This window comes from Phyllostomus hastatus, unplaced genomic scaffold, assembly GCF_019186645.2.
Source record: "Phyllostomus hastatus isolate PE091 unplaced genomic scaffold, TTU_PhHast_1.1 phas_contig_1021, whole genome shotgun sequence".
NCBI lineage: Eukaryota > Metazoa > Chordata > Mammalia > Chiroptera > Phyllostomidae > Phyllostomus > Phyllostomus hastatus.
This window is the reverse complement of record NW_025333505.1, coordinates 656,804-683,269: the sequence shown is the minus strand read 5'-3', so window position 1 is coordinate 683,269 and position 26,466 is coordinate 656,804. Positions and strand designations below refer to the sequence as shown.

The window sequence follows — 26,466 nt, the reverse complement described above, 5'->3', positions numbered from 1 at the left end:
CTAGGAGCGAGGTTGCGGGTCAAAGGGTGACGGGTCGGTAATGTCCTTAGGTCAGCCCAGCTACTACTTGTGTCACCGAGCACTCACACCCACACCTGCTAACTTGTTTTGAACTGCTTGTGTGCTCTGTGAAATCCTGGAGCCCAGAGGAAGAGTTCTGGAGGTTTGCAAGTACAAGTCAGAGAGACGGCCTCTGTCATCCTTAACTTGTTCCTCACCGGTGCCCACGTGTCCCTTTGGCTCGCTTGCCACGATCCCTGCTGGGTGTGGTTTCAAGCCGCGTGTCTGAGTTGAGCCACGTCTCCACCCGGACGGCCTCCCGGTTGACTTCACTGCCCGCAGGGCCCTCTGTCCTCCTAGTGCCACAGAGCGCGCGGACCCTCTGACCTCGCGTCGCAGCTGTCGTCTGTCCCTTTCGTGCGGCGGTGAACCACGTGTGCCACCTGACAGCACCGGTAGCTCCCACGGAGTCTTCTAACGTACACTGTCCCCTGTTTATGTGTGGTGTCGCGGAGTGCGAGAACCCCCCATCCGTAGTTTCTTAAACAGCAGCTCTGGATGCCTCCTCCCCATGGAGCACTCCACACTGCTCCCCCTCTTGCTGAGGCCTCCACACATGCGGAACCTGGGCATTTTGTAGAGATGCACGTCTTTCCGTGACTGGACTGAATTTGACCCATAAACGTTTCTAGATAGCATGCCTTAAAGCTGTTTTTTTTTCTTAACAGTTTTATTGGTGTGTAATTCACATACCATAAAATTTACTGGTTTTAAATGTATAATTCAGGATTTTCAGTAGAGTCCAAGTTGGGCAGCTACCCCACAGCCCGGTTTCAGAACGCTGCCATCGGCTCAGAAGGCCCCTTGTGCCTGTGTGTCGCCAGGCCCCGCCCCCTCCCCAGCGAAGCACTCACCTACACCCGTCTCTGCGGTTTGCCTGTTCTGTAGATGCCACGTAGTAAGTGGAGTCGTGTCGTGTGTGGTCCTTGCGTCTGGCTTTCGCTGGCATGATGCTTTGGAGGGTCATCAGGCTGTCGCATGTGTCGGCACTTCATTCTCCATTGCTGCATGGTGCTCTCTTGTGGGGCTGTGGGACACATTGCCGATCCACTCACACATTGATGGGCATTTGGGTTGTCCCTCTCTTTGGCTAATATAAATAAGGCGCTGTGGACATACGTGTGCAGGTCTTTGGGTGGACATGTGTTTTGTTCGGGTTGCTAGAGACCTAGTAGTGGAATTGATGGGTCGTGTGTTAAATTTATATTAACTAATCTTGGCTTTTAATGCCCCAAATGTTTAATGACTTTGGGGGTTTTTTAGCATATTTTATTGACTATGCTATTGCAGTTGTCCTAATTTTTTCTCCCCTTTATTCCCCTCTGACCTGCACCCCTCCTCCCTCTAAAATCCACACCCCCCACCTTAGTTCATGTCCATGGGTCATACATATAAGGTCTTTGGCTTCTCTTTTTCCTGTATTATTCCTAACCTCCCCCTGTCTCTTTTTTACCTACCAATTTTGCTTCTTATTCCCTGTACCTTTTTCCTCCTTTTCTCCCCCATCCCTTCCCCACTGATAACCCTCCAAAGGATCTCCATTTCTGTGATCCTGTTCCTGTTCTAGTTGTTTGCTTAGTTTGTTAATTGTTTTTTTGTTGTTTTTTGTTTTTAATTTTTAGTGAGGGGGAAGGGAGGGAGAAAGAGGGAGAGAAACATCAATGTGTGGTTGCCTCTCGCATGCCCCCTACTGGGGACCTGGCCTGCAACACAGGCATGTGCCCTGACTGGGAATTGAACTGGTGACACTTTGGTTTGCAAGGCTAGCACTCAGTCCATTGAAGCACACCAGCCAGGGCAGAGATTTTATTTATTTTTAAAGAGGGGAAGGGAGGGAGAAAGACAGGAAAGTGGGATTTTCTTTTTTTAGGCTCAGTTCTTGATAGTTGTAAGTTTGTTGTCATTTCACTGTTCATGGTTTGATTTTTTTTTCTTAAATAAATTCCTTTAATATTTCATATAATAAGATCTTGGTAATGTTGAACTCCTTTAATTTGACCTTATCTGGGAAGCACTTTATCTTCCCTTCCATTCTAAATGAGAGCTTTGCTTCATAGAGTAATCTAGATTGTAGGTCCTTGCCTTTCATGACTTGGAATACTTCTTTCCAGCCCCTTCTTGCCTGTAAGGTCTTTTTTGAGAAATTAGCTGATAGTCTTATGGGAACTCCTTTGTAGGGAACTGTCCCCTTTTCTCTTGCTGCTTTTAAGATTCTCTCCTTATCTTTACTCTTGGGTAAGATAATTATGATGTGTCTTGGTGTGTTTCTCCTTAGATCCAACTTCTTTGGGACTCTCTGAGCTTCCTGGACTTGCATGTCTAGTTCCTTTGCCAGATTGGGGAAGTTCTCCTTCATTATTTTTTTAAATAAGTTTTCAATTTCTTGCTCTTCCTCTTCTCCTTCTGGCACCCCTATGATTCAGATGTTGGAACATTTAAAGTTGTCCTGGAGGTTCCTAAGCCTCTCCTAATTTTTTGAATTTTTGTTTCTTCATTCTCTTCCGGTTGAATGTTTATTTCTTCTTCTGCTCCAAATCGTTGATTTGATTTCCAGTTTCTTTCCCTTCACTGTTGGTTTCCTGTATACTTTGCTTTATTTCAGTTTTCATAGCCTTCACTTTTTCCTCTATTTTTCGACCATACTCAACCAATTCTGTGAGCATCCTAATTACCAGTGTTTTGAACTGTGCATCTGATAGGTTGGCTATCTCTTCATTGCTTAGTTCCATTTTTGGAGTTTTGATCTGTTCTTTCATTTGGGCCATGTTTCTTTGTCTCTGCACACCTGTTATGTTGTAGGCGGAGCCATAGCAATTTGCCAGGGCTGCATTGTGGTGTTGTTGGTGGGGGAGGAGGGGTCCACAAGGGAACCGTGACACTTGCGCAGCTCTCAGGGGGCTTTCAGTCACTTAGCCCGCTGTCCATAAGCAAAGTGGGCCCTTCCAGTGCTGAGTCCCAGGTGGGTGGATTTGTGTACGTTCCAGGATCCTGTGGGTCTCTGCAACAAACACTCCTGTGACGCTGGGAGTTCCTCCCACCACTGCAACCCTGGCAGATTTTTGCAGCCAGAGGTCTTGAGGGTCTATTTCCCGTCATCGGACCCCTGGGTTGCATGGTGTCTCGCCACCCAGTTGTTCCTTCTGGTTTACCCACACGCAAGTGTGGAACTGCCGCTCAGCCAGCCGCTGCCTAGTCGCACGTCCTCGCCACCCAGGCGTCCCATGTCCACCACTCCTACCGGTCTGGATGATGTGCCTTTAACTCCTCGGTTGTCTGCTTCCGTACTGCTCGATTTTCTGGCAGTTCTGGTGGTTTTTTATTTCTAGATTGGTTGTTATCCTGCTCTCTGGTTGTGTGAGGAAGTGAAGTGCTTCTACCTACGCCTTCATCTTGGCCGGAAGTCTAATGACTAACTTTGAATAAAGGCGTAAACAGTGATTTTTGAGCAATTCTTACACATTTAGGTCTTTGGAATGTGGCTCCTTGGTTGTTTGAGAAATAACAGAATCCATTTCCAATTTGGGCATGTGTCTCTGTTGCTTCTCTTTATAGCCATGGGTTTAAAGATTTTGAATGACTTTAAGTAGAGACTGAATTCAGCTCTTGTCTCTAGAAAGCCATTTGTTAAGATACTAACTGGAATTTTTTAATGCTTGTAATCTGTAATTATTTTAACTTAATTGTAATTATGCTCTTCTATATAGAGATGGGAGGATACATTTACATTTTATAAGTATGAATTTTGCAAACCTTTAATTTCTTAATGAAGTCATGTAGGCTTATCTAAGGGTAAATGCCCTTTCTAGAAGATATACACTAGAACCCTAATTATTGAGTGCACAAGTAAGTGATCTGCATTTAGAAGATCTTTAAGTTCAGATTCCTTTTTGATTAAACAAGTGAGATTTAAAAATAATTTGCATTCGGCCCTGGTCAGGGCACGTGCTGGAGGCAGCCATTTGATGTTTCTGTCTCTCCCCACCCCCAAAATCAATGAACGTGTCCTCAAGTGAGCATTGTAAAAATAAGTAAAAATAATGAACATTCAAATGCTAATTGATGATTATTTAAATGAAGCAGAAAGCCCTACATAGTTTTGGGGGTGTAAGTGTAAGTAGTGTCCAGGTCATGAACTCTCTGGCTCTCGCTGACCTGTTGGCTTGCAGCCCTTCGGACTTGTTGCTGCAGGTCTCGTCCTGAAGCGTTCGCTTGTCTTCTGCTCGCCGCCCCGGGAGCAGGGTTGTCACTGCGGACTGAAGCGGCAGTCTCGGTAGCGCCTTTTACAGGAGCTCACCTTCACCTTCTGCGGAAACAGCTTGCGGGGGCAGGGAGGCCGTGGAAAGAATGGGGCTTTGGCATCACATGCTTGGGTCTGAATCCTTTCCACTCACTAGCAGAGTGTCTTTAGGCAAATTATTTAACATCTGTGAGCCCGAGTTTCCCCATTTGTAAGAAGCAGACAGCACCACGCTGAGCATGTCGTGCTGTGAGGGTCCGGTGAGAGGAAACACTGCAGCTCCCGCCGGCACAGAGTCCAGCGTCGTAGCCTCCGGTGAATGTCAGGTCCTTCCCTCGCAGAGTTGGCGCACTGACACGGAGCCAGCAGCAGCTCCACGCGACGGACGCCGTCTGGGGGTGGGCACGGGCGTGCGTGCGTGCGTGCATGGGGGGCCTGCGGAGGGTGGTCCTGGAGCCCGCTCACTGGGTAGGGTGAGTGGCTGTGTGCACGTTAGGAACGCACCCGGCAGCAGTGTGGGGGTGGGCTGGAGCGGGTGGGACCGCTGACCCGCCAGTGAGGACACTTTGGTCAGTGACCCGGGGAGATCCCAGCCATCCTGTCGTTTCACCCCCAGGAGCTTGCGTCTGGTACACATGGTGTTTTTGCTTTTGCGGTTTAACCAACAGCACAGTAGAACCGTGGTGGTCAGTGCCTTGACCAGGCCTGTACTGTAGGGTCATGACGGCGTCTTCCCGTCTTGTCGAGGGCATTGCTAGCCTTCTCTCCCCTCGTAGAAGTACTCTTTCTCTTCCTTTTAAATCTTCCGTATAAAAGAGGTATCGTGTACTGTATGGTTTGTCTGTCACTCTCCTCACTCAGGGCTCTTTTCACAGTTCATCCGTGTCGTGGTGTGCATGTGAAGTTGACCCACTTGGTGTGTGGTCTGCTGTGCGACTCTCCTGCAGTTTAGTAGTGAGCTCTGTTGCTGGACGTGCAGGTGGGCCCCACGCTTGGGGGTTTTGTTGTCGTTCTCACGAACAGTGTCGTGGAAGCACATGTCTGCACGTTTCCTGGTGTCTGTGCCCTGCGCTTTCTGAGGGTCTGGCCCGTTCCTCGTGCTGGCGGTGTGCGCACTTCAGGCAGGCCTTACAGAACAGGCAGTGGCTTGCTGAGCGACACCCAGGATCACTGGCATTTTAACCGGATTTAAAATGTCACTAAACTAGCAAAGCTAAGCTTAGTTTTATCTATCTATCTATTTATTTATTTACTTACTTAATCCTCGCCCGAGGATATGTTTATTGATTTTCAGAGGGGGGTAGGAAGAGAAACCTCCATTTGTTGTTCCACCTATTTATTCATTGGTTGACTCTTGCATGTGCCCTGACCCGGGATCAAACCTGCAGCCTTTCAGTTTACAGAACCGCACTCCAACCAACTGAGCCGCACCAGCCGGGGCTTCTCTGATTACTTCACAATGCATAGGTTCCTCCCCTGGAGTAGAAATGTAGTTACATTCGTTAAAGTCTTCGGAGTTCATGGTTTACCAGTTTTTCTTACGCTTTCCCCCTGGTCTTCCTCTGTATGTTTGTGCCTGTAGTATCAGGAAACCAGAGTTTGCAGGAGTTACTACGACCAGAAGATTCTGTGGGGGGTTTTCATGGTGCTTCCTCCATTGACTTCTTCCCATACAGCCGGCAGCGGTGAAAGTACGTCTTGACTTTTCGGTGATGACTCTTAGTTGCAGTGGTATACTTCTACCCTGCACAGAAGGTGGTGCCTGGGGGGAAATGAAGTCTTAAGAATTGGTGCCCCTGTCTGTTCTGTGTGGGGGGATTGCAGGCTTGTCGGCGGCTCTGCTCGTGTCCCTCCCTGTCGTCTGCTCACCACCCGATTTCAGACGTTCAGTGGGCGCTCTGGCACCCAGCGCGAGGTCTTCCTCTACGGGGGCGGCCCTCCCGGGGCCTTGACCTCTCGCTCCCAGAGCGCCCTTCTGACCCCAGGCCTGGCCCCCTGCACCGCATCCAGAGTCGTCGGCCCCACTTCCAGCCGCGGCTCCCCGTCCTGTACCCCTCGCTCTTTTTCGTGGGAGAGCACGGGGGCAACCTCATCATACGTTACATCCCCTTCCAGCTTTCGTCCCTCTGCACGGCCAAGGTTCTTAAAGATAGTCTGCATTTTGCTCCCTCCCAGCCTGTTCCAGTTTCACTTCTACCCTTAAAACCACAGTGAAACTGTCCTTGCTGAGGTCACCAGTGACGTACATGAAACCAAAGCCCAAAGTGTCATTTCAGAAGTCATCGTGACGATGAAAATAGTATCTAGCATTTATGAAACACGATGCTGCCTCATTTAACCCTGACCCCTGAGTAACAGAGGGGTTTCCCCAAGAGCATACAGAATGGCAGTGACCACTGCTGGGTCTGGCCAACCGTGGTCTTTTCTTCCTTAGGCCTCCAGGAGGGAGAGGGGGTTGGCAGGTTCTTACTATTTGGGGCTTTAACTTTGCAAGTACAGGCTGTGGGTTCCCATCATCTAGTCAGTTTCAGAGTGTTCCTCAGAACTCAGTTTGGACTCATCTTTCTGTGATTTTTCTGATTCACCTGGTTCCAGATTCAAGTAGTGCCTGTCAGAGATGATCACAAGCACCACAGAATCACCCTGTGCAGGAGTAAACCACCTGCCGCCGGTCTGTCCCCCCTGCAGTGTGTTCTGTCCCCGTAGACGGTCCCCTAGTCCGTTCGTCTTACAGCTGCATGCGGATAGATACTTAGCGTACCTGCTCACTCCAGCGGGAGAGGACGGCTTCACTGGCTGCTCACTGCAGTGTCTCCAGGCCGGTCCGGTGGTAGCGGGTTATCAGAACTCAGCTGAAGTTAGCGCCACTAAAAAGTAAACGCCTAGAAGCGCTTTAGCCGGGGACTAGTTTGATGAGCAGTAGACTGGTACAGAGCTCACAAAAACCGCGAGGTGCATTTCACTGTGAAGTGAGGTGTATCTTGTTACAAAGTGAAAAAGTTTGCGGAAGAGTGTGCGGCTGATCCCAAGAGTTAGGAATCAGTGGGGATCAGCACAGGTTTCCCTTTCTCTCTTAACTGTGTTGTTCCTTGAAACGGGGATTTCTTGTAAAACCAGTCGCATTCAGGAAAAAGTACTCTGTGGCCAAATCAGTTTGAGGAGCTACTTTCTATTGTCTTTCTGATGGAAACTCATGAGACATGTCTGCTTATTCGGGCCTCTGAAGTCCTGTAGCAAACGCAGTATTGAACTTCACTGGAGCCAGCCAGCATTTCCCAGACGGCCTTCGTGTCCCGCTAGACGGCGTCGCGTTAGCGCTCTTCCGAAGCAGCGCTTTCCTTGCTGGTGCAGCTCTGGCTCCCCGAGACCCGAGAGGATGTACTTTTCAGAACTTGCAGCTGCTAGCTCACACTTGGACTCTATGAAGGGACTCTGTGCACTCTTCATCTTGAGAAACAGGTTGTTTGATCAGTGCACGGTTTGAATTGTTACAGTTTGTTTAATGTCGATCATGTTGACTTTCACGTCCCCTTGAGACAAGAGACTTTTCAGGGGACACGTCCTTAGGCCCTCAGCCTCCCTTCTCCGTCGGACCTGCTTGCGTGGGCTCGTGTGTGCTCTCCGTCGTCTCACTTGCCGGGGAGAGGTGAAGGGGAGGGGTGTTGGGGGAGCTGTGTGCTCGCGTTGTCAGTCAGGCTTCACGGCCGCTGGCTGGTGCGGGAAGGTACTGCTGGGTGCGGCCCTTGCCGGGTTGCACTTGGTGCCTCCTTCCGTGCGCTTCCACGCAGCGAAGTAGAAACCTGCAGGCTCTGTGTCCGAAAACTTCCGTGTTCCTCCTGGGTGCCCCTGACCACAGTCGGTGACCCCTGTAATGCCGAGGGTCTGTGAGGGTGGGCCCCTTGTCGTATAGGCTCCTCTGCCAGGTAAGTGTGCAAGGAACCCGTCTGTATCGGTGCACCAGCTGGTTTTGTCGTGAGAGGCTGTGTTCAGCTTCAGTGGGTTTTTTTTTCCCGAAGACTCTTTCAAGACCTTTGCTGATTGCATGACGGGTGGTTGACCAGGGCACCTGCCCACACTGCAGAGTGTTCAGCAGCTTTTTTAGTAAAAACAGCATGACCCCATGCCCTGCCCCAGTGTACCCAGTATCACCCTAAGTGACTTTTTCTCCCTGCATGAAATAAGTCCTCAAAAGGACTTTTTGCCAGTGGGGAAGAGGTGAAACAAAAAATGGCAGTAGCACTAAAAGACATGAAAATTGACAAGTTCAAAACTGATTTGAGCGGTGGGGAAAAACATCTTGATAGGTGTGTTGCATCAAATGGAGAGTACTTTGAAGGTGACTGAAGTTTAAACAATTTTTTATCAGTAAATTCTGGGGGTCACTTTGGTCCCCCCGAGTGTATACCAGTGTACTTTTGAAAACTGCCTGATTACCTAAGTATACAAGGCCTGTCCAGAAAGTACCCAGCCATGCCATGTGAAAAATAGAGACATTTATCGAAGCAGATACAAGAAACATTGCACACAGGACAGTGACACTTCAGTCCCCTTCAAAGTAGGCACCTTGGGACCTCAAACAGTTCTCCCAGTCACAGTCAGCTGGCCTGTCATATTTTCCTGAATCTCATTGACAGTCAGAAATTTCTTCCCTTTCAAAGGTGATTTTAGTTTGGGGAAAAGCCAGAAGTCACAGGGTGCCAAATGTTGGCTGTAGTGGGGCTGAGTCACTTGGGTGACTAGATGTTTCCCCACAGAACTCTGTGCCAGACGTGATGCCTATCAGGTGCATTGCCGTGATGAAGCTGCCAGCCACCAGTTGCCCATAGCTGCGGCCTTCTGAATCACCCGAATAGTTTCCGCGGAGAAAGGCTCAAGCTTCATGCAAAATCAGTCGCAGATTCATTGCTCTCCTCTCAGTCATTTTGAATGTGGCGGCCACACAGTGCACATGCTCACTCAGCGGTGTCTTCCGCCCCCGCTGTGGAGTGACGTCGTCATTGTTCACGTGCGCGGTCTCGTCCACTCTCCTCTGCTGCCGTGACATCTCCTGGAGGTCACACAGGCCGTTCTCCTTATGTCAGCAGTGGCTGTGCTTTTTCCAGACGGACCTCATATATTTTGTTTGATTGATTTTAGTATCTATTGGCATTTTGGCCATCCTAAGTCTTTGGGCTGTGAGGTGTCATGTACTATTAGGAAAGTATTTTAACTCTTAACTGAAAAGCATTTGAACCTTTCTGACTTTTCATGAAGTCTGCTTAAGGTTCTTGACAGATTTTGATGGCCCAGTTATGAAATGGAGAGTTCATAGCTTGTAAAGTGGCATATTTCTGAAAATTCCACATTGGCTGATAAGCCAGTGTTTTATGGGCACCTATATTGTTCCTTATTGCTCCAGGCAGGGTTTTCTTTTTTCTTTTTTTTTTAGATTTTATTTATTTATTTTCAGAGAGAGAGGGGAAGGGAAAGAGAAAGAGAGGAAGAGAAACATCAATGTGTGGTTGCCTGTCACGTGCCCCCAGCTGGGGACCTGGCCTGCAACCCAGGCATGTGCCCTGGCTGGGAATCAAACCAGCAACCCTTTGGTTCGCAGGCCTGCAACTCAAGCCACTGAGCTACACCAGCCAGGGCTGCTCCAATCAGTTTTACGATTAATTCATCAAAAAAGATGAACAAGCAGGTTAAACACTCACAAACACACCCTAAGGTGGAAAACTCCGTTCCCAGAACATCTTGGGTCCATTTGGACACCCTGGTAGACACAGAGGTGCCAGCCTAGGGTATGTGGTCCCCAAAGTGGCCAGCAGTCACTCTGCCCGGGCTGCCTCAGAGCCAAAGGCCTGGCCCTGCAGGGGGTTTGGAGGGGCTGGTCACACACAGTCCACCTCCTCGACCCAGCCCAGTTTCCGCCCTTCACCTCACTGGCTTCCTCCCTGAGAAGCACCTTCCTTCCCCCCAGCTCTGCCTCTGTCCTGCCACCTCTCCAGCGAGCCCAGCCGGGGCAGCGGCTCACAGTTGCTGTCAGTATGGGACCGCCCCCCACCTTAAGACATTTTCCTGCTGTGCTGATTCTGAATGTTTGCTTTTAGACTTAGTTTTAGATTTCTTTGCTGCAATATTGGCAATTAGTGTTTAAGTATATAAATTGAAGGCTATCTAGGCAGTATTACATATATAAGATTATCCCCTTTAAACTTCTCGGGCTAAAGACAAGGACATGAACTTCTGAAGCCCGCAGATCAGCTGTGAAGGAAGTTGGGGCACTGGGCGGGGACAGCCAGGAAGAGGGAGTGGGTGGACCGAAAGAGAGGACACTGAAGCGCAGCAGAGCCAGGCAGAGGAGAAGCCTTCGGTGTTCACCACTGAGCGTCTTGTCATGCGTGACCTTTAAAAAACTTAGAGCCATGTGGTTTCACTCATTTGTGGGACATAAAAGTGAACTTGGGGACACGGGCAGTGGTGTGGTGGTTTCCTGAGGGAGGGGGCGAGGGGGCGGGCAGGGCCTGATTAACAGACAGTGACAGAAGACGGTTCACCTGGGGTGGGGGGGCACAGTGCAGTGTACAGATCTTGTGGCACAGAAATGTGCACTTGAAACCTACCTGACCCTGTGAAACGGTGCCACTCCAGTAACTTCAATACAAACTTTTTTTTATTAATATTGCTTTTTTTAAAAAAAGATTTTACTTATTTATTTATTTATTTTAGAGAGGAAAGGGAGGGAGATAGAAACATCAACGTGCGGTTGCTGGGAGTCATGGCCTGCAACCCAGGCATGTACCCTGGCTGGGAATTGAACACTTTGGTTCACAGCCTGTGCTCAATCCACTGAGCTACGCCAGCCAGGGTATTAAAAACTTTTTTTAATGCAAGCCGAAAAACAGAAGCTGAGTGGAGTCTGCATGTAAACTGAGGTGTTCTGTGGCACCACATCTCCATGCGCGGGATAGACACACAGTGTGTGTGATGAAAACCTGACGTTTTAACATGAAAAGGTGGTATTTGATCTCTTAAGAGCATCAGTGAGTCTTGGCAAAGGAGACGGACAACTGAGTCAGAAGTGCAGCACCGCGGTGCAGGCCTGCAGGAAACATGGGCACCGGTGTTGGGCTGGGATGCGCTCGGGGGTGGGGGGGGTGGGGGGGTGGCCTGCAGGAAAACCCACACTGACTGTTTTGTTGGGTGTGGAGGAGTGGTGTCTTAACCTAATCCTTTAGGCTGCTCTGATATTTGCAGTCCTTAGATTTTTAATCCTTAGATTTTTTTTTTTTAATGTCAGGCTTTTTTAAAAATTCAGCTTTCTTAAATTTCAGACTGTTCAAACTGTTTGAATAGATGTAATATTGATACGAGCCAGGGCTGATTTGTTAGCTGTTTCAAACTATCAGCCTTTTTAATTGGAGCTCTTTGAGTTTCTAAAATTAATAAATAGGTATCAGTGAATCTGGATTTTATTCCTATGGCTCTTTTGGTGGTTCCCTGTTTCCTCACACCTTAAAAGTGAAAGAACCTAAAACTCAGACCCGAGCGTTGGGGGGCAGGCTCTCTGCTGGCTGGGTTGCTTCTGGGAGTCAGTCTTCCGTCCGTCAAGGAACGGTCCAGAACCATCCTTAAGGTTAACCTCTAATCACCTATGACTGTAATTGGCTCTTAGGATTAGATAACTCTGGTGCACAAATGCATGGCGCATAAAGTGAACCACTTACAAGTACGTCACATGCCAGAATCTTACGGGTTAGTTTCTAAGAAATACGCTTTTCCCGTAGCATTGGTGTCCTGAAGGGGGCCCAGGTCTGTTCACTATGTAATAATAGGGCATGGCCAGGGCCCAGGACAGGGCCCAGCGCATGTAGCTCCCTGCTGAGTATTTGTCAAGTAAATTACAATGGTCACTGAATTCCTGTGACTCTCAGAAGTCTGTTTAAGCTCTGCTAAACTATGTCTGCATTCAGTATCGCAGGTTCGATTCCCAGCCAGGGCACATGCCTGGGTTGCAGGCCACAGCCCCCAGCAACCACACATTGATGTTTCTCTCTCTCTCTCTCTCTCTCTCTCTCTCTTTTTCTTTTTCTTTCACCCTCCTTTCCCTCTCTAAAAATAAATAAATATTTTTAAAAACTATGTCTACATTCGCAGTGACTAGGATCACATAAAACATTAATAATGGAAAGAGCACGGAATAAACTTTTTAGTCTAAAATCTAGTATGTGAAAGAAAAAGTTTAGGAGAAACAAGATGGAATTTTGTAGCGATTCTAAAGGGGGGTTTGGGGCACGTTCAGATGCTCGATGGCACTGGTGTATCCTCATTTCTAAATCCTTCAGAAACATATAGCTTTCAATCACTGGATTTATTCTTTCACTTATTCATGCAAAACGTTGATTGAACTGTGTGCCGGGCTCTGAACTGGGTTCTCGAGGTCTGTGGTGAGCGGGAGAGGTGGCCTCTGTGCCCGGGGACCCCTCTCACCGGGCAGTGAGGCTGGGGCGTGGAATTCCAACCTTGAGTGGGAACCACCAAGGGCCAGTCCTGTGAGATGGGCGAACGTGAGCCTGGTCCGGGAGCTCCCTTGTGGGTCTGACCTGGCTGGAGTGTGGCTGGAAAACAACTTGACGAAAGAGGAGAGGAACTCTGCGGGCAGCAACAGCAACAAATGCGAAGATTCCCGGGAGTGGGGAGGAGGCCGGCCTGTCTGAGAAAGGGGGGACAGTCCGTGAGGTGGGGCCCGAGGGGACGCCGGTGGAGTTTGGTGAGAGGCCCGTGAGGGGATGGAAGAGATCTGATGGCGCCGTAGGAAGGACTTCTCTGCTTCACGTGACCCTGCCCTCTTTCTGCCGCCCCTGCCATTGCTCTCAGGGTGACGATCCAATCAGACCCATGGTCTTAGACTCGGCTGCCACGCGAGGAGTGGATGGGGAAGTGGTGGGTCTCTGACTTGTGGATAGGCGGCTTTGACACTTAGTAAGGTGTGCACCGGTGGTGGAGAGTGGAGTTTGGGGCCCATCTGGAGCTCGGTGTACACCTGTTGGGCTTGAGACGTCAGCAGACGTGACCACGTCACTTGGTTGTAGACAGGCCCGGAGTTCAGAGAAGAAATCTGGGCTGGAGAACTTAAGTGGCAATTTCCCCTTGGGAGAAAAGTAGGCGCCAGAGGAGTAGACGTGGGTGCACACAGGTGATGCCACCAGGCGGTACCACCCGCACAGAACAACCGGGCGGCTGTCTGGCGGGTGTTGCAGTCATGTTCCCAAGGTGGACGGAAGGCAGCTCAGACTGGAGTTGTATTTAGGAAACATTTGCTGAATTGTTAGTTTCCTTAAAACTTGAGGGAAGTCTTGTTGGACATTTTTCTTTTCCACGTTTGAACATACCTGTTTGACTGTATGACATAAAATACTCTCAGGATCTGGACTGATGTTTTGTTTTCATAAAACGTTAAGTCGAATACTAGAGATGACTTAGGTTTCCACCCTTCAGACCTAATCCCTAAACGTGACCTCCTGTGCCCAAGTTTACAAAGGGCCGTGACACCACTGAGGCTGCCGCAGTGCGTGCGGGGACGACTCACACCTGCCCGGCCAGGTCGACAGCCTGTTCTTACTGTTCTGGACACCGTTTACCTCCCAACAACAGTATTTCTGGCACCATCACAATAACTCAGTGCTGCTTAATGTCACATTAGAAACACTTATTTTAAAAATCTGTGTATTGTGATGTGATGTACAGAAATGATCCTTAAAGTACGTCTGTAGTGTGGCGTATGGACAAGTGCTGACTGGACTTAGTACAATATTGCGTAGCGAAGGTCCTTTGTCTATGGACCCTGGATCCTGGAACATTATAAATTGTATTTTGCAGTCGCTTCAGACACTTAGAAATAATAGCAGTTACCATTTGAGATCGATCTCCTAGTTACCTAGGAGATCGAGGTTCAGAGAAGGGAGAAGTTATGTAAGTTACCCAAGACCGCATACCTAGTAGCTTGGGGTGAGCTTCAAACCCAGCTCTCTCTGATCTCAGAGCACATTCTGAATTTTCCTAAGTCTTAACACACCCCCGTCTAAAAAGAGAATGAGCATTGCCATCTACCTGTAGCTTCACCTATATTTGCATTTTGCCAACTGCTAAGTGAAAAATTATAAAAATTCCCAGATAACTAATGAGAGTGAATGGTTTTTCCTATTTATTAGCAATTTGTTTTTCATTCTGGGGATTTTATTTTATTCTATTTTTCTTCCTTTCAGTTTGTCTTTCTGACTGTCACCTAAGTCAAGTAATATCCTTGAAGTTTTGATACTCTTAGAAGACAAAGGAAAGGCAGTATGTTAGTTGTCCCTGCGCAAGTTTTACCCAGCTTTTCTCGTGGGCACTAGTAGCCCTCAGGATTTCAACTAAATGGGTAAAAAGTCATGTTACTATAGACTCCTCATATAGTAGGAGTGTTTCCATGTACAAAGGTAACTAATCTTTGGGTAGCATGGTTCCCCCCGCCCAGGGTGTTGAGAAAGAATTGATTCATTCACTTTATTTCCTCTTCAGGTTTGCCTGCGATGAGATTTCATTCTCTGCAGTTAAAGGACATCCTTCCCGGGCTGCCGTGAATAAACTTGGAATGCTACTGCATATTTCCGTCTGATGGAGAATTAGCCGCACCGTGAGTGAGGACCGCTGCACTGGACGCTGTCGGAACACTGCTCACGATGTCGTCGAACAGGAGTCAGAACCCGCACGGGCTGAAGCAGATCGGCCTGGACCAGATCTGGGACGACCTCCGAGCCGGCATCCAGCAGGTGTACACCAGGCAGAGCATGGCCAAGTCCAGATACATGGAGCTCTACACGTATCCTGCCGGGGGCCGGGCGCGGTGGGCGAGGACGCCTGTTGGCTAGTGGGACCTGCGGGTTGCCAGACACTCCCGCCGTCGTCGTGCTTTCTCTCTCCAGTTCCGCCGGTGGTAGAACCCCGCGCTCGTTTTTGGCTTTAAAAATCAACTCATTTCCTCTTTCTGAGTTTTTTGAATGGAGTTGGAACTGGCTAGTTGGTGGTCTAAAGTTGTGCCGTTCAGTGCAATGTCCACAAGCTCCCTGTGGCTTCCTGCATTTGAAGTCAATTAAAGTTAATTAGGTAAAATGTTAGTTCCTGTGTTGCAGTAGCCATATTTCAAATGCTCCGTAGACAACAGACGACCTCTCTCGCTGCAGAAAGTGCTGTTGGAGTGCGCTGGTTAGGGCAGGGGGGGCGTAGGTCCCCACAGGGCTGTGGGGCGGAGGGGAGGGGCTGCATTGGAGAAATGGTCTGGTGCACGGAGCTGACGTTTGCCCTCTGACCGGCCCCGTCTGGAGGGTTGCCGCGCAGCGCGGAAGTTCTGCGGGTGCGGTGTCCGGGCACTTTCCACACGTTTCACGGTGTGTGGTGTGCGCCTCGGAGGTTGTGGAGAGTGGAAGAAGTTGAAGTTCAAGCTAACTTACTCGAGAGCAGATTGCTGCTGATTTGCTGGTTCTAGAGTTTTGTTTTGTTTTTACAGTCTTTTTTTTTTAAAGATTTTATTTATTTTTAGAGAGGGAAGGGAGGGAGAAAGAGAGAGAGAAACATCAATGTGCGGTTGCTGGGGGTTGTGGCCTGCAACCCAGGCATGTGCCCTGACTGGGAATCAAACCTGCGACACTTTGGTTCGCAGCCCACGCTCTATCCACTGAGCTACACCAGCCAGGGCTTTGGTTCTAGGGGTTTAAAGTTGCTAGTTCAATGGATATCTAAGTTTAAATCAGTCAGCATCAATGATTGTCACACTTGGTTATGTGATATTTCAGTATGCCCTCAGCTATGCTAATATTTTAGAATCTTAAAAAAATTAACATTAATTTCAATAGGAATGAAACTGTACATTCTTTAAATTCAAAATTTATTGACATGTGACTATATACTCATAATGTGTATATCCACTTATACCGTAGAACGCTTTTTAGAAAGGTAGCAGCATTATTGACTGTCGCTTCCATACTGTAAACTTCGCTCTCTTGCAGTGCGCAGTGCCGCCGTGTTCCGTGTGCTCCGCTGTGCAGCCGCAACCACGGCCTCATTTCTGGGCAGTGATGTCACCCCTCAAAGAAGGCCTGCATCTGGGGGCAGTCACTCTCCACTCTCCTCCCCGGCCTCTGGCAACCCTGACCCACATCCTGTCTCTCGGAGTTGGCCTGTTCTGGGCGTTTTAAGTACGTGGAATCACACCGGGTGTGGCCTTCCGTGACTGGCTCCTTTCACTCAGGATGAGGTGTCCGGGCTCGTCCTTTCTGCAGCAGGTGTCGGCGCTCGTCCGTCCTCCTGGCTGGGCTGTTGGTCCGCTGGCCAGTCCGTGGCGCCTGGTTGTGCCCGCTGGGCTGTGCGGGACAGTGCGGCCGTTGGGAATGCTGTACGGGACGATGGGCTGTGAACACATCCTGAATGGTTCTCCTGGTTTCCAACTCAGAATGGCAGAGGAAAGGAAGGGACTTTGGAGAAAGAAAAGGAGGTCCCAGCGCTTCTGCAGTCAGAAGGGTCTTGTTCGCTTAGCTTTGTTTCTGGCCCTTCTCAGAGGCTCCCTTTCCTTCCGCCGGCCGAGCCCTGAGCCCTCGCTCCCGCTCGCTGCCTGTCTGTGGAGCACCGCTATGCGGTCCCAGTGCTCTGCCGTGCCCCACGAGTGTCTGTGTCGTCGTGGTGCAGCAAGCGTGTTCCTCTTTGCAGTAAAGTGGTGGAAGTACTCCCATGCACGTGGGTAGGTGACAGTCGGTTTCCTTACTTTTGAACTTGAAATATGAAATGAAATTTCTTATTATTTTTGGACACTGTTCTATTTCTGGTATCAGGTCTGGCTCAGAGGACAGGCCTGGGTCCTGCCGTGGAGCAGCAGACTCTTAGGGAGGGAATGGGGCGCGAGGCGGGGTCCCTGAGGCCTGGCTGTAGCGCCCCCTCCGTCCTGTCCAGACCCCGGGCTGTCTGGTTTTGCAGGGTCCCAGGTGTCCTGCCCACATTTCCAGGTCAAAATCTTTCTTGTCTTCTTTTCTTTCTTCCTGCCATCATTGTACACCTTGAGTCATCATTTTAGCTTCCCTTGGATCAGTTTAAACTTCTGTGTTGGTGTCTTTCTTCTTTTTCTGTCTGCATAAATTCTCATAAACTTTGAGGTTCTGTTTTTCTCCTTGCAGTGCTGTGAGCTGAATTAGTTTATTCTGTTTTGTTAGCCTGTCTTTTCAACATCTTTTTCTCCAACCAGTACAGCAAGGATCACACTCGACTTCACTAGCAAGTTCCCACAGCAGCACCTGCAGGATTCACATTTAACCCATGCCCTGACTTCAGTGGCACAGTTCAAGGTCCCTGGGTAGGGCTCAACGTTGTCAGCGGGCACACGGGGAAACGTTCAGCCTCATAATTATTAAGGAAATGAATTAAAAAAAACTTTAACCTATCCGGGTGAAAAGAGTTTTAAAGAAATGATTATGGCCAGCGTTGGCAAGAGGGGAGAGAGGCAGGACCTCTGCTGTCCCCTGGGAAGGCTAGTTTGCTCGGATCTTCCTGGAGGGAAATTCAGAAACGTAAAGGCATAAAAACATGCTCTGGTCCGGTGTTTTTTTGTTTCGTTTTTTCAGCTTTTAATTCTGTCCTAAGGAAATAGTTGTATTCAAATGGTACGTGCAGAGCTATTCAGAGTACTTTGGTAATAGGAAATGGTGGGAAGCAACCTCAGTCCTTAACCATAAGGATTTGGTATTTAATGGCCTTAAATAGTCATTAAAGCATATTAAATAATCATCGATACGTAATAATGTTTGCAGTGAGAGAGAAAGCAGGTTATAAAACGGTGTATGTACTGTGAACCTCCAGCACACCCTCTCTACTTTTGAAAAAAATTTATCTAGCACCACTTAGAAAGAGGTGATTTGTAGGTATTGGGCTTAATTAAGGAGGATTTTTTTAATGACCTATGCTTTCTAGATTTCCAGTATGTAGTGTGCAGTTTATCTTCCTTATGCACATGTTAAGCTGTCTCTACTTCTCACTACTGAGCTGGTACTATTAAAGCAGTTTGCAGGATTGAGAAATTGTATCTATCCTTGAGAAAACCCACAGAATTTATAATTATATTGCATAGTTGCCTCTAGAATTGAGTGTTTGTTTTTTATTGGTATGAATGTGGTATATTCAGCTTCTTATTTTTTTATTTTTTATTCATGATATATATACGTAGAGCACTGTATTTGTAAACAAATCTCAGTTTTTGTTTTTGGAATCCACTGCTAGGTGTGAACTGATTTGCTCTGCCAGGGGTATTCCCATTCTGACTCCCGCCTGCCTGCCTGCAGCCTGGCGCAGACTGAGTTCCGTCACAACTTTGCACGCTGCTGTGGCGGGTGCGGGTGGGCCCGCTGCTCTGGCTGGTTTGTACAGGTGGTCCACGTGGTGGCGTGTAAGAATGGGAAGTATTTTTAGTTTAACTTTCAGTGCAAATCTTTGCAAATGATCTTAATACAAGTTCGTTGTTGGAATTTCCACTCTTTAAAGTCCCAGTTCCGTAAGAAGTAGCAGTGGAAAATGGTTCTGTTTTTGTTTAGTTTTGCTTTTTTAATTGCATTAACTTTTAGAAAGTGAAAATGGATTTTAAGTTTGGTGGTAACTGAAAGTCTCAAATTGGTTCCCCTCGCCACGTTAGATGAGGCCCCGTGCTGTGGGGTCACAGAGACAGCCGGACCTCCGCAGTGTCTCCAGAGCCCCTGCGTGTCACCCAGCGTGAGGCCGTGACCACTCCCAGAGCAGGAAGGCCTGCCTGGCCCCAGCCCCTGGTGGGGAAGGAGTTCAGGATATGTCCGTGGGAAGATGAGCTAGCGTGTGTGGCATTGCCGAGATCCCTGTGCATTCAGTGGGACACCCCCCCCCCCACACACACACACACACACTGACTGGTCCCTGTAGCCCTGCAAAAGGCGCGCCTTGGCATGTGATTGAACAGTCCCAGGGTGCTGAGGTGTCCGGCCTGACTCTTCACCACAAACTGCCACTCCCCACACCGTCCCCACCTGCCTTCAGGGAACCGGGGTGGACCCGCAAGAGGACCAGGTGTCTGCTTCCAAAGACGGCTTCCAGGGCCCCTTTCAAAAAGAGCCTCCAGTTTTAAAGGTCAAATATGTGGGTTTGCCAGGCCTTAGTATAAAACAACTAGCCCAGTGTCTGCTGAATGAAGTGTCTTTTATTGCTTTTTACGTTTTTAGTTTATTTTACCTCTTAGTGGTTTTTCGTTTCCTTATTTCTTCTATATTTAACTTTACCTCTTTTTAAAAAAAAAATTTAAAAGATTTTACTTATTTTTTAGACAGGGGAAGAGAGGGCGAAAGAGGGAGAGAAACATGTGTGAGAGAAACATCAGTCAGTTGACTGGTGTTTCTCTCGCACCCTCCCACCTGGGGACCCGGCCCGCAGCCCAGGCATGTGCTCTGACTGAGAATCGAACCGGCGACCTTTCAATTCACAATCTGGTGTTCAGTCACTGAGCCATACAAGCCAGGGCTTAATTTTTCCTCTTAATCTCTTTTGTTTTTGTTTTCGTTTTAAAAATATTTTTGGATTTGACCATTTTCCTCCTAAATATTGATCATATTTGTTTTAATACTCATCATGGAAAGTAAATGATCTATTAGCATGTAACGGTGCCCGTGTTGGAATGGCGGGTGGCGGTGTGGCCCGTGCAGGGCAGAAGGAGCCCCGAGTCCTATGGACAGAGCAGCCGGAGGCCCGAGGCGGGAGCTTCCCACCCCGGAAAACCGAGGTCAGAGTTCAGGAGTGCGCCCACTGCAGCGTCCTTCCGCCTTGGCCTGGCTCCCCTCCCGGCAGGGCACTCGGCGCCCTCTGTCTGGCGGCTCCCTGCAGTCTGCAGTCCTCCTTCCCGGGAGAGTTTCCCCGTGCGGTGTGCTCGGTTTGAGGCCGAGGTGTGAAAGCGAGGAGGTGAAGGTGGTGGGCCGTGCTGCTGCCCTTGGCGCCATCCTCGTGGGACAGGCGGCCTCTGCCCCCTCAGAAGTACAGCCCTGTTTGCATGTGACCGTGTCGGCGTCCCCTTCGCGGAAATGGCAGGCGTGGGTTCCCCGGGTTTGTAGCGAAGACCTGTATTCTGCAGTCAGCATTGTATTGTACTTGCTTAACGGCAGAGCTCTCTGTCCCGATCCCCCTGTGGCTCCATCCATCTTATCTGACACAGCTGAGAGCAGGGGTGTCAGACTCATTGTCACCGGGGCCTCGTCAGCCTGCGGTTGCCTTCAAAGGGCCGAGTGTAACTTTAGGACTGTACAAATGTAACTGCTCCTTAACAGGCGAGAGCTCGGCGCTGCCGCCGGGTGGAAACGAGGTGCCGGGCCGGACGGAACAAGGTGGAGGGCCGGGTTCGGGCCGCGGGCCTCGTGTCTGCCACCTGTGGTTTAGAGTAAGTTGTAGACCTTCAAGCACTTCGCCCTACATACTTAGGCAAGTACACTGTTAGAGTCTGATACTCGTCGATGGTTCCCATTAGCCGCGTTTCGACTGGCGCACTGGCCTGTGCGATATAAGGCTGTGCCGAGATGGGGGAGAGCGTGATCGGCCCCGCAGGAGGTCCCCTGGCGCTCCCAGTCCGTCTGCCTCCCCCAGGGCCGCCTCGCGGGGAGGGGGTACAGCGTATGGACCCCTTGGGGTGAGGCTGCCATCATTCAGGGTGCTTTTGAGATTGGCCCCCAGTACAGCAAGTATCAGCAGGTTTTCCGTTTTCACTGCTGGCTGATGGCACGTTGTGTGAGCACAGCAGTGTTTTCGTCCATTCTTGAATGATAGAGACCTGGGCTGTTCCCGGTTTGGGGTGTGATGAACGGAGCCGCCACGGGCATCCAGTGCAGTTCTTTCCGTGGCTGTAGCGTGTGCGTGTCTCTTGGGTACATACATAGCAGTGGGCTTGCTGGGTGGTCTTTGTATGGATGGAAGTACCGGGTTGGCCAAACAAGTCTGTTCAGTTTTTTCTGTAAAGTAAAAGACATTTTTCATTTTCACCAATAACTTCATTGATTTTGATATTTTGAGTTGCAGGTGCGCCTGTTGCAATCTGTGTCATGTTCGAAAACATGTAAAGTAATAAAGTAGGAAAACGTCCACAGGAGTGACACAGACCAAATCCTGAGGGTCTTTGCCCCCAGGTACAGTGGAGGGAGGCGTGGGTTAGGGGGAGTACACAGTGACCTCAGTTATTCTCCATTATAACTGTGCTACTTTATTTCCTAAAATGTAGCGGGGGTTTGGATGAAATGAGACAAGGCTGGGAATAGTGAGATTTTCCCAAATTGGATCATGAGCTGATGAGTTCATTGTGTATTATATAGCCTGTGAGTCTCTCTGCACTTGAAACATTTAGTGAAGTGACTCATTGTTTTAAGGCATAGTTCTTTGAATACTACTAAGGTTGAGGAACTTGGGGAGGAGGGGTAGCCACTAATACATATTTCTTTTAGCTTTTGGATTTTCTGCTGGAATACTATGCCCATGTTTCTATAGAGATTGTTTGCATATTGTTTTAAATTACCTTAATTTATTAAAGATAGTAACAGTTAATTTATCTTTTACTAAAATATTTTCAAAATTTCAGATTGTTTATGGCTTAGAAAGGCCTTTTCCAAACTGAGATCTGGAAAATATTCTTGTGTATTTTCTTTGTTTTATGGTTTCAGTTTATATATTTTCTTAATCTATTTGTAATGTATTTTGGAATATGGATTATTTTTTGAAATCTCTTACCATAATGCCATTTATTGAATAATCCTCCTTTGCCCACTGGCTTGAAATATCTTTATATACTAAATTCTTAAAATATACCAGAATATTGTTTTATTGATTCTTTTTCTGTCAGAACCAGTGTCAGCAAGTAAAATGCATGCCGATACACTGCAGTGGTTTTAAAGGTGGTAACCCAGAATGGCTCTCCGCCTCATCCACCCCCATTCCCTGTCCTCTTCGCCGCTCCCTTCCCAGAAGCAGCTAGTGTAGACTTGAGCTGTTTCTTGGGATTTTCTGGGGTTGTGTTGTTTTTGGTTTTTGGGGGGTTTTTTTACACTTTTTTTTTTTATCTTCGCAGTTCTCAGTAGTACCTGTGTACTGCCCTAGCGGTTAACCATGTTAAGCATCTCTGACTTTTCTGTTGGAATAAGCAGACTTGGTCTCTTGCCTGCCATTTCTTAAGCTTTGCATCCTTCATCCTTAAAGTGTAGCTTTGTTTAAATCTGCCTATACATGTTGTAAAATAAAGTTTTGGTTATTTCCATAATTACACTGTATGCTTCTGGAAATCATAATAGACTGCAGTTATTAGCTTTCTGTTTTTACTGAAGTAGATCCTTGCGACCTTGTACCTTGCTGCCTTCTTGTCCACTGGGGACCACTTCCTCAACAAAATGTCAGTCAATGGTCTAGAAGGTCCAGCGTCTTCTTGACGACCTTCCCCCTGAACCTGTCCTCCTCCTCCCTTCCCCAGGCCAGCTGCTGTCCGTGACCGCGGACAAGCCTGTGCACGGGGCTGGTGTCCTTGTAGCTTTATTGGGGCATGAATAATGTGATCTCTTCTCTACTCGAGTGGTCAACAGGCTTTTGTTGCTCCATTGGAAAGGTATCGATATTGAAATATTGTATAAGAAACTACGTTCATATCGATCAGTGTTCACGTCAAGGATGCACGCTGACTTCCTTAACTCTCCTCCAAGTCACGTTTATAACTACTGCACGAGTGTTCACCAGTCAAACCAAGCGCGAGGGGCTGGCGTCCCTCCTTCCAAATCGAAAAAGGGGCAGACGCCGGGGGGAGCTCAGTTTGTTGGCTTGGAATTGTACAAACGGCTTAAAGAATTTTTGAAGAATTACTTGACAAATCTTCTTAAGGTAAGACATTTTACAAGTATGCTGACCATTTTTAACAGAGTAAAACAACAGGTAGCGGAGTGGTAAATGCAACCTCTGGGCTGAGTCTCGCGCTGGCCTTTGTTGTTGCTTTGCCATCGACGTCCCCTGAGGGCGGTCAGACGCTCCCGATGCCCTTGGGCCGCCGCAGCAGTGGTGGTGCGCTTTCCTCCCACTGCTGGCCACTGTGTCGTCGGGCTGGACGTGGAAGAGCCTTTTAATGTAAAGCAGGCAATTATGAGTTCGTATTACCTGTATTGTGCTTGGGACCCAGTGTGCTGTTCCAAAGCACACTGTGCAAGCGACCAGAAGGTTTTCCACTGTTGAATCCCGACTTTGACACACGGCCGTGCAGTGTGTCTCAGAACTACGATGCAGTCGTGCCCTTGCCTAGCTAGGGTGGGCTTCACTAGCACACCCATTGCCTGCACGTGTGGGCGCCCCCTGCCCCGAGCCCCCCTCGCTTGGGCAGCGGCGGGGTGTCCCCGTCCCCTTCCAAGGCCTTTCTCTTCCCCAGTCCCCGCCCTCTGCGGCAGAGGCGGTGTGGTGCCCTCCCGCTGGCCACAGGGCCCGCCAGGGGCTCCTGCGTCTGGTGCCGCACGCGTGGCCGGGAGTGAGGGGCGACGTCTCTGCTCTCCCCCGGGGAACTGGCACTCTGTGTGTATATTTTTTAGGATTTTTGATTTACACAATCGGCAAAAATTTCAGCACACTCCAAAATTGTTTTTCTTAATATATCTTACAAGCTAATTGGAAACTTGTCAATATTCCAATAAACTATAGTCAACTGACTGCAGGTTGTGACTTAAATAGTGCCCTTTTCACGTTCCCTGAACGGTTTCTGATGTCTTGCTGAAGCCAATGTGTCCTTGTTTTTATTCACAGCACTTGGTGAAGTGGACACTGGAATTCTTTGTGATTAAATGAGGAACCATATAGTGTGTTGGCAAAAGTATTGGTTGCCGTGCTATCGGTGGCATTTTTGCCTCTTACAAAAGCTCATACACTGTGATCCAGAATAGCTGAGGCATTTTACTGCTTATGTAAATGTGAATGAACAACAGTCTGGTTGTGTCACATGATCAGGTCTCCCTGCGGCTGTCGGCTGTCGGGGTCTCTGTGGACCACACAGTGGGAGCCGTTCCACGTGAGGCCCCCCAGGCTGAGAGCCGTCCTGGCTGGCCAGGCCCTTCCTCCCCCTCCTCCTCCTCCCCCTCCTCCCCCCCTCCTCCTCCTCTTCCTCCTCCTCCCCTCCTCCTCTTCCTCCTCCTCCTCTTCCTCCTCCTCCTCCTCCTCCTCCTCCTCCTCCTCACTCTCACTCTCACTCTCATTCTTTCTCTTTCTCTTTCTCTTTCTCTTTCACTTTCTCTCTCATTCTCATTCTCATTCCCGGAGGAGCCCTGCCCCACACTCCCCAGCCTCCACCTCTCCTGTTTCCTGTCAGGACATTTCAGTGATTCTGCAGTTTCGTGCTCAGCTGATAAAGGCTACATTTTGTAGATGTCATTAACACGTAAGGAAAAATTTTCAAGTGAGTTTCCTTCAAATACAAATTGGTAGTTTAAGTTGCAGACATCTCAGCAAAAATAATGTTCAATAATGCACATTTTTCTCATGAAGTCTTGTTAAAGAAGAACTAGTCTATCATCATAGTTATTTTTACAAAAATGTAACAGATTACCACAAAAAGCTTTAAACTTTTATAATTTTTAAGTAAATCTAATGAAGGAGGAAGGTAAATTTGAAAAATAAATGGTATTGGCCTATGGTCTAAATTGTTAACAGGACATGTTAATTAATTTTTTAACAGAGAGAAAATAGCAAAAGGATGATTTTTGAGATGAATTCCTATTAACAAAAAGGAAATACCCTCATTGTAAAAGTTCAGGGTTCTTTTTATGAGTGTATATGCATATTTAACACCCTGAAAAAAGTTCCAGTTTGAGATGAAAGAATTATTAAACTTCTCTCTTTAGTCCAGTCCTCACAAGCTACATTTGTGGGCGAATTTAAATTGATGAGCAGATTTTCGTGTACAGAACAACTTGAAGAGCCCACATCAGTGTGTTGTAGTGCAGTAGGTTTCTTCTAGTAGACTTCCACCGTGTGACAAATTAACTGTCTTTAAAGCTGTGGTTACCTTGTTTTCAGGACGGAGAAGATTTGATGGATGAGAGTGTGCTGAAGTTCTACACTCAGCAGTGGGAAGACTACCGGTTTTCCAGCAAAGTTCTGAATGGAATTTGTGCCTACCTCAATAGACATTGGGTTCGCCGAGAGTGTGACGAAGGACGGAAAGGAATATATGAAATCTATTCTGTAAGATTTCTTAGAACACCTTTCAGCTGTGTTTTCTGAGTGGTACCTCATCTTCTCAGTGAAGCGCTCTGGGCCAATGTCAGGCTATTTCAGACTAGCAGGCTGATTTCCCTTGTTTTACTGTATCAGTAAATGACCCTTAGCTTGTGGCGGGAACGGGCCAGGGTGAGGAACGGGGCGTTCTGAAGGACTCCCGCACACTGCTGCGTTGGCTACCGGAGTCTCCTCTTCAGCCACGTGACCGGCCACCGGGTGTCGCCGGGTGGCCCCGCGGCGCACCGGAACCCCTCTGTAAAGTGAACACGGGATTGCTCTTGAGCGTTTCAGTGGGGCACTGCACGCTGTGCCTGCACAAGTGCTGGTGGCTGAGCTGTCGGTGAGGTTTTTGCCTTTTAAAAAAGGTCATATCCCGTGATCCCAGCTAGCTTACGTTTACATTTCACTGCTTATTACTTAGATGTAAATGGACAGGAGTGTGGTTGCATGGCGGTGCGATCAGGTTTTCCCATGGCTGTCCCGGCAAAGCCAGGCCCGTGCAGCCCTTCCCTGGCCCTCCTCCGGGCTCGGGAAACCACCTCACCACGAGGACTGGGCGCTCCCTCCCTCCCTTACAAAGGAACGGGGTGCACGGAACCACAGTCACAGGGCTTAAAGTGGAGGGGTTCCTTTCGGTACTGCGTGAGAACAGACTTTGAATTGTGAAATCACCTTCACTCTTACGTTTCCTCAGTCAAGGAGGTTTTTTCTAGGCCCGCTAGTTTTCAAAGTGTGGTCCCCCAACCTGCAGCCTCGCCCCACCTGGGAACTTGTTAGGGTGCTGATGACTGGGCCCCAGCCAGGACCTCGTGAGAACCTCCGGTGGGGCCCTGCGGTCTGCTTCAGCAAACCCTCCGGTGCACGGTCCGCTGGGAGCAGCGGTG

The 26,466-nt window shown here is 48.6% G+C and overlaps 1 protein-coding gene and 1 pseudogene across 2 annotated transcripts in view; one reads left to right on the top strand and one right to left on the bottom strand.

Moving 5' to 3' along the window:
• Window positions 1-26,466, top strand: part of CUL1 (cullin 1) — a 71,229-nt gene that overhangs the window by 17,507 nt on the left and 27,256 nt on the right. For both annotated transcript variants that reach the window (XM_045833946.1, XM_045833954.1), the window contains exons 2-4: window positions 14,837-15,137; window positions 23,035-23,209; window positions 25,379-25,546. In XM_045833946.1, coding sequence (XP_045689902.1) covers window positions 14,998-15,137; window positions 23,035-23,209; window positions 25,379-25,546 — 483 coding nt within the window. In that variant the 5' untranslated portion in view covers window positions 14,837-14,997. The remainder of the gene's footprint in view (window positions 1-14,836; window positions 15,138-23,034; window positions 23,210-25,378; window positions 25,547-26,466) is intronic.
• On the bottom strand, window positions 4,973-5,078 carry LOC123815671 (annotated as a pseudogene).